The sequence below is a fragment of the Antechinus flavipes genome, chromosome 4, assembly GCF_016432865.1.
Source record: "Antechinus flavipes isolate AdamAnt ecotype Samford, QLD, Australia chromosome 4, AdamAnt_v2, whole genome shotgun sequence".
Classification (NCBI taxonomy): Eukaryota; Metazoa; Chordata; class Mammalia; order Dasyuromorphia; family Dasyuridae; genus Antechinus; species Antechinus flavipes.
Window position 1 is genome coordinate 37,253,584 of NC_067401.1, and position 7,731 is coordinate 37,261,314.

At 40.4% G+C, this 7,731-nt stretch overlaps 1 protein-coding gene across 1 annotated transcript; it reads left to right on the top strand.

The window, feature by feature from the left end:
* Positions 1-1,718: 1,718 nt before the first annotated feature.
* Positions 1,719-3,565, top strand: LOC127559017 (C-C motif chemokine 4-like). The gene is made up of 3 exons (XM_051992459.1): positions 1,719-2,103; positions 2,689-2,803; positions 3,215-3,565. Exons 1-3 carry the CDS (start codon positions 2,031-2,033, stop codon positions 3,300-3,302), a joined length of 276 nt encoding a protein of 91 aa, XP_051848419.1. The 5' UTR covers positions 1,719-2,030; the 3' UTR covers positions 3,303-3,565.
* The last annotated feature ends 4,166 nt before the right edge of the window (positions 3,566-7,731 follow it).

Genomic DNA, 7,731 nt, shown 5'->3' on the forward strand with positions numbered 1-7,731 from the left:
GCATTCATTCATAAATTCAGAAAAATTCATTCAGGAGCAAGTGAGCATGGATACAGGGTGTTTAGCAAATCCTCGGAAATCAGGCAGCTGAGTCTGGAAAGCAGCCAGAGAGAAACTGAGCTTAGACCGATATGTTACATCATAGACAAGAAACTGGAAGTCGGAAACTGAAAAAGGAGCCCAGGAAATGTAAGGCTGTGCAAGGGCTGAGGTTTGGCTCCTCAGTGTAGTTTCCTCATGGGAGGTAGAGTGGAGAGGACAGAGAGAGGAGAATTGCGTGTGTGGTGGTGTGACAAGGATGCTGTGGGGGAAGAAACAAACTAGAGATGGCATCAGAGAATGATGAAGCAAGTGCAAAACCAGTTAGGAAGGAGAGTGAGGATGGCTTTTGATTTGAATGAGTAAGCAGCATGATCTGCATACAACTTGGCTATCACAGCTGCCTGGGTTTCAGGAGTGTAGACTTAGGACTTGAAGGACCATTAGTTGTCTTGGACAACTATCCTCCTTATGCAGGAAAAAACACTGGGGCCCAGAGAAAGGGCTTTTTCCATTTGGTGACTCCAGAGGCAAGTTCTGTCTCACCCTACAAGTCATTTGTTAATTCCAGTAGTGAGAGGCGAGTCCTGTCCCATCCTACAACTTGTGAACAGGTTAAAGAGTACCAATATCTCCACACCCATCTCCATCTTCCACTCATGAATTATTTTCTCTTTAACATGAGTTCTATTTTTATTGGATAAACCAGCCTCTGCTAATATCTATGTTCATTATGTTCATTATTAAAACTGCCCCCTAAATTCTGGTCATTGTTTCATATGTACCCACCTCCCCAGAGATTCACTCTCTTTTCCCTCGACAGGATAGTCTTTGATTTTCTCAAACCCTCTCTGAAATCAGAAGTCCTAAAATTGAGTCTTGAACATATCACTTCCTGGTTATGAAAATTTGGACAAGCCATCCAGCAAGAATTGATAATTATAGAGCAATTAGTCTACAAGTGATATAATTAAAATGTTGACTGGAGGCAATATGAGGTGAAAGATCAGAGCTAATAAGTGTCATGGGATCAGGACTCATGTTCTTGACTTCAATTCTCTGTCCACTCTAGGTCAAGTTCCTAAATAGATGACACATAAGAATATCATTTCTACCTGCTTTGTAAGGTTACTGTAAAGATGATATGAGATAATCAGTGTCATAATCTTTTGTATCCTTAAACTGTCAAATTGTTGCAAATTAGAAGCATCACACAACAAAGCAGACAGAGAGTTGGAATCCTCATTTCATCGACTGGCTTGTGATCCCCATTTCTACATGAATTCTCCCTGAGTGTTCTTAAAAGAATAATGTAGGTTTCTCCATATGGATCATGGTCTGTCAATACAAAGATATGGAATCAGGAGATCTGGAAATATATCTAGAATCTGTTTCTAACCACCAGTGTGATCTTGGACAAGTCACTTTTTTCTTAAACAGAAGTTTTTGTTGGTTTTTAAAAATTATTATTTTGCTGGAACATAAATGTTGAAGCAGAATTATCCTTCTAATTCTAAATCTACAATGGTAAAATCTAGGCAGTTATGATATCAAACAGTATGAAGGTCAGATTGAATATTCTTTCATGTTCTGGCAAGAAAACTCTCTTTCCTATTGTTTTTGCATAGGTTTCATCTGTCTCTGCAACTATTACAAGTTCACCACTTCCCCCTTAGCACCCTTGCCACTCACCACAGGCAGACATCTTCCCTCTTCATCCCCCCTCCTATTTCCCCCACAGTGAAGCTGTCCTGGGGTGAGAACCTCGGGCCTTGACAGAAGCCTTAGAATTCCTGGGCTCAGTTTTACTTTCCATCTCCTACCATGACATCACTTCTCCACCGGAATTTCCATTTCTGTTTTATGCTTTCTTTCTGGGATTTCCCAGATGCCCCTATAAAAAGAGGGTCCAAGCATGAGCCAGAAGCACAGATCTCCAGAATCTTTCAGCCTGTGCCCTGATCCACCAGTTCCTTTCTCCTCTCAGGATCATGAAAGTCTCTGTGGCTGCCCTCTCCATCCTCATGCTCATGGCCTTCAGCTCTCTGGCATCCTCTGCACCAAGTAAGTGAACTTCCTTCTGCCCTTTGTGGCTGTGCCCAGGGGGAGGTCATGGGCTGGATAGATCCTTGCTCTAACCACAGGGATCATCTTAACTTGAGAAGGAGGAGTCCTGAAAGGGAAGGGTAGGATTTATGTGCCTTGGATTCCAAAGTATTCACCTGCCCTTGACAGTATTTGCTTGTTAAATGTTAGATGGAAATAGGAGAGGGCACTAGGTTGAGTTCTGTGTCTGGCTGAAGTCTCATTCTGGCTCTGCCACTAATTACTCATATGGTTCCTAGCAAGCAGCTTTCTTGCCAAAGGCAGGAATTGTCTGAGCAAACCTGTGAGATTCTTTCTAGCTCCCAAGCTATTTTTGTTCAAAATGTACACAGTGAGCACGGGAGCTGCTCTTCAGATTATCCTCCAGGCATAGTGAGAATCACACTCGGTACTGGAGGGAAGTGAGGTAAGGGAGACATGAAAGTACGGGTCCCCTGTGCGCCTAATGCAGAGAGGGTCCCTGGGATGGAGTCTGCAGCTAAGGAAGAGAAGGTGTGGACATGTGATCTCACCAATCTCCTGCCTCCCTTCTCCTCTTTCCAGTGGGCTCTGACCCTCCCATCTCCTGCTGCTTCTCCTATGTCAGCCAACAGATCCAGAGAAAATTTGTGACAGACTATTATGAGACCAGCAGCCTGTGTTCCCAGCCAGCTGTGGTGTGAGTATCTTTCTACTGAAATTCTCCAGGGGATACAGGGAGAGGTTGGAAAGAAGAAATGGGACCATTGGGCTATTTGGTCAAAGAGATGAATCAGGTCACCCAGGTGACAGCTGGTGACAAGGAAAAATAGCTCCCCAGGTTGTCTCTGGCTCTATGGAGCTACTTACCCAGCTGATGCAAGAGAAATTTTATTTCAAGAAGGGGCTTCCTGAGACACTCCCCAGTGGATAAGTCTCTAGAGAGAATGAAATTGACTCAGAAGGGTCTGAGAGATATTTCTAGAGATGAGAATTTTCCCTTCTGTCCCTGCAGAGATGTGCAGGAAGCGGTCAGTGCTGGACATGGAGGGAACAGAAAGAAACACCTCTTCTTCCATGATTCTTAATGTATCCTCTCCTCCCTCCCCAGGTTCCTGACCAAAAGGGGCCGGCAGGTGTGCGCCAATCCCACTGATGCCTGGGTGCAGAGTTATGTGGAAGATCTGGAGCTGAACTGAGGGGCTCAGAGGCCTGAAACAAGAGATCTTTCTGGGAAAGGGACCAAGCTGAGGAATTCCCCAGTCAGATGCATTCTCCCCAAAGTCCAGTTTTTTTTGAGATGCTTTCCCTTATTATAATTCATTCTTCTCTGTGAGAATTTATGTAAATTATTTGGTGGCACCTTTGGTTATTTATTAGTACTATTGTTCCATTTCTGGAATATACCTGTTCCCCATGGGGACTTCTCTTGGATGCTTATGTGCTATTAATTAGAATCCTGAAATCATTTGCTTGATTCCATGAACATCTATAGAATAAAAATTTGAGAGTAAAACTTTTTAAGGATTGATCTCTTTGCCGTGGATTCAATGTTATTTGGGGTTAAGGGATTCAGGAAAAGGGATTCTATTCTTATCATATAAGATTCATGTAGCATTATTGGACAATCAAAGGTTCACAATAGTTCTGTGACTTGAATGCACTGTCATCCCTTAGTTTTGCTTTGTTGTCAGTTGCTTCAAAGGTGTCTTCCTACATAAGAGACAGTATAATCAAAGGAAAGTGATGATCATAGGTCTCATGTGGTATTTCTCATTTATCACCTACCCAGCAAAAGGGGGAAACACCCTTCATCTTCAGTCTTCTGCTGGAAAGATTACTTATTGCAGGGAGAGAGTCATTTGAATTTGTTCTCATTGAAAATATTTCACTCATTTGTTAGTTCTTCTCCAGATTCTGGTTACTTCATTCAGAAACAGAAGCAAGTAAAGATGGATGCAGGGTGTTTAGTAAACCCAAAGAAATCAGGCAGTTGGGTCTGGAAAGCAGCCAAGAGAAATTGAGCTTAGACCAATATGACACATCATATACTACAAGAAACTGCATGTGTCATGATGGAAGTTGGAAAAGGAGCCCAGAAAATGTAAGGCTGTGGAAGGGCTGAGGTTTGGCTCCTCAATGTAGATTCCTCATGGGAGATAGAGTGGAGTGGAAAGAGAGAGAATTGTGTGTGTGATGGTGTGACAAGGATGCTGTGGGGGAAGAAACAAACTAGAGATGGCAACAGAGAATGATGAATAAGATGCAAAACCAGTTAGGAAGGAGAGTGAGGGTGGCTTTTGATTTGAATGAGTAAGCAGCATGATGTTCATACACCTTGGATATCACAACTTCCTGGGTTTGAGGAATGTAGACTTAGGCCCTGGAGGACCATTAGTTGTCTTGGGCAATACTTTCCTTATGGAAGAAAAAACACTGCAGACCAGAGAAAGGGCTTGTTCCATTTGGTGATGTTAATAGTGAGAGGCAGGTCCTGTTCTGGTCCTAGATCTGCTAACTCCTGTTCAGGATAGGAAAGTTTCATTTTAAACATATTTCAGGACAATTGAAGGAGCTGCCTGTCCCACTCTACCACTTCTGAACACATTAAAGAGTACTGTTATATTCACACCCATCTCCATCTTTCACTCATACCTTGTTTTCTCTTCTTTAACATGAATTCTATTTTTATTCGATAAAATAGCACCTGCTGATATCTATGATTGCTCTGTGCTTAAAATTGCTCCATAATCGAAGTCCTTGTTTCATATGTTTTAAAGTGTGTCATAAGGTGATAGATAAGAAGTCTTAAGCAACTAGTCAATCCCACCCTTTAGGGTAAATTAGGAAAAATCCTTGGATGAAGTGTGAAGACAGAAGGAGTGTTTTGATTGGCTGAAGAAATATATTCATATCTTCTTTCTCTTATCAATCAGAAGCTCAGAGAGGGTGAGGAAGATGGGAAGTGGAGGTTAAGAGAGAGAATGATAGATAAAACTAGATTGGAAAAGAGAGAAAGAGAGAAACAGACAGACAGACAGACACATGGACAGACAGAGACAGATAGAGATACAGAAACAGAAACACACATACAGCCAGAAAGAGACGTAGACAGAGACATGCACAGAGACAGAGAGATGCAGAGATTGACAAAGACAGAGATAGGGACAGAAAAAAAGAGACACAGAGAGAATAAGAGAGAGATAGAGAGAGACACACATAGAGACAGAGAGTCGGAAGAGATTGACAGAGATAGAAAGAGACAGAGAAACAGAGACACAATATCAATGTACAATGTACAAATAAGTATTATCAAACATAACAAATAATGGTTACAATGTTTGCCCCGTTCTAGTGCTCTCTAGTCTATGTACAGTCAGACAAAAGTGGGAAGCAAATTTTATCATCAGTCTTTTGAAAAACACGATAAATCATCTCAATGTTCAGCATACTCACTAAGTTCCACTGATATTTTGCAATCATTGCATAAATTCTTCCCCTGTTTCCTTTTTACTAAACTCTCACACAGAAGCAGAAAAAATGAAAGAACATACTATGGTATATATGGGTAAGAACTTGAATCTGCTGGGAAAATAGATTTAGACCCAGATTTCACACCATATACTTCAAGAAGCAATTTCATCAGGAATAAAATGGAGATTAAAACAATAAACCTGCCTTTCTCAGAAGCCAAGAAAATTTATCATGCTTAATTGAAATCTTTAGGGCAAAATTAGGTGGGGTCATTAGATGGCGCAATGGATAGAGTATCAATCCTAGAGTCAAGAGAACCAGAGTTTAAATCCAGCCAGCCTCAGACTTTTATTAGGCATGTAACTTTAAAGAAATCATTTAAGTTCACTATTTTCTTTAGAAAAAAATGAAGTGGAATTGTAGATGTCAAGGTACTTTGTGACTTAACTTAAAATGTTATATAAATGTATGCTGCTAATATCATCACAGATGGAAGAATAGGCTGGGTCCTCAGAGTTCTCATTCCCCACGTCTGTTGATGAGCAGCATTTGCAACAAATTCTTCCATGGTTCCTCTGGTGAAACCTGGAATCTGAGAAGTTAAAGTTATATATGCTTTGTCAAATAATTCCTGAGTATCTGCCAGCTGGCACAAGAGAAGCAACAGGTGAAGGGAGGATATTGATCTTTGTGTACACATTATAAACACACACACATACACACACATATATGTGTACATCTATATCTATTTATCTATCTAGAAAATTTATTATAAGAGTGAAACGAAAGCACACAATTTCTTTTTAGCCTGGGTAGGTGAAATCATGTCTCAACCCACCTTTGAACCAGAATGACTTTACACATGAATTATGTTAGGATAGTTCAAGAACACAACCTCAGCCTAGGGATCAAATATGAATTATCAAGGGAGTTGAGAAGAGATAAATTCCAGAAATTGCACCAAGTGTGGTTTCCTTGCTTTCCAAGAATACCTCTGCTATGCAGGAGGAAATGTCTAAGGAGAGATTTTGAATTAAACCTTGATCAGGTATGTTTACTACTCCTAAACTACATCCCTGATTTGGCTAGAAGAATAGCAAGTATAGGTAGATTACATCATGTATGGGTATAATATTTCTGGAAGATTTTGGACTTCTTATTTTTCCATTATTTTCTATCAATGTCCTTGTTTCATTATGGTCTACATCACAAACCAAGAAGATTTATCACGCTTAATGGAACTATTTAACTAGTCCATGAATAGAAAAAACTTTCCAGCAACCAGAGGCTATGATGTATACCTTTGTCACAAGTACAACTCGCAGTCATCAAGTTGCCTAATCATCTCTACACTCTTTAAGCTGAAGCCCATTTTCCCCTTGATTCTGGATGCTCTTCTGGGAGAGTGTGTCCCAGATTTTTGAAAGATGCTTTGTATCAGCTGTTTTTAGGGTATTACCATAGCTAATACATTATTGCAAAAACTGCTTAAATCTGCATGATTCAATTAATTCTCAACTGATAATCTCAAAAAGAAACTAATTCATTGATGCTGCAGTTTATGGAACTAGGGGATAATATTTGAATCTTCTGAAGGAGCTTTTATAAGCTAAGGTAGGGTGTAAAGATGGGGAAAATATAGAGTCAAGTTCAGCAGACTCATCAGTGGAACTGAGTGTTTGGATAAAGAGCCATAGAGGATACATAGCCTATAACCAATGAGAAGTTTAAACTAGATGATCAGTAAGGACCCTTCTAGATCTAAATCTATAATTTTAGAATCTAGGTGGCATGTGGAACTCATTGTGAGTGCCAACTTCTCATTGATGATTAACATTACTATCCTTCTTATTTAGCTTTGCCCATTTCTGCTACTATCTCAAGTTTATCACATCCCCACTGAGCACCCATCTCCACTTCTCAACACCTTCTCTCTTCATTCCTTCTCCCTGTAAGACCCCCCTCCACATACACACATACAAAATGATGAAACTGCAGTGAGGAAGAAAATGTCAGCTCTTGATAGCAACTTTGCATTTTAATTTCTGATTTTTCACAATGACATCATCTCTTTCTTAGGATTTCCATTCATTTTCTGTTGGTTCCCTCTTTTCATGAACTCCCAAAACCCTATAAAAAGGGGACCCAAACATG

Excerpts from the sequence above, each read along its gene's own strand:
- LOC127559017 (XM_051992459.1), top strand. The coding sequence starts at position 2,031 with ATGAAAGTCTCTGTGGCTGCCCTCTCCATCCTCATGCTCATGGCCTTC. Across the intron at positions 2,104-2,688 it reads TCTGGCATCCTCTGCACCAA|TGGGCTCTGACCCTCCCATC; the intron begins GTAAGTGAACTT and ends TCCTCTTTCCAG. Across the intron at positions 2,804-3,214 it reads TGTTCCCAGCCAGCTGTGGT|GTTCCTGACCAAAAGGGGCC; the intron begins GTGAGTATCTTT and ends CTCCCTCCCCAG.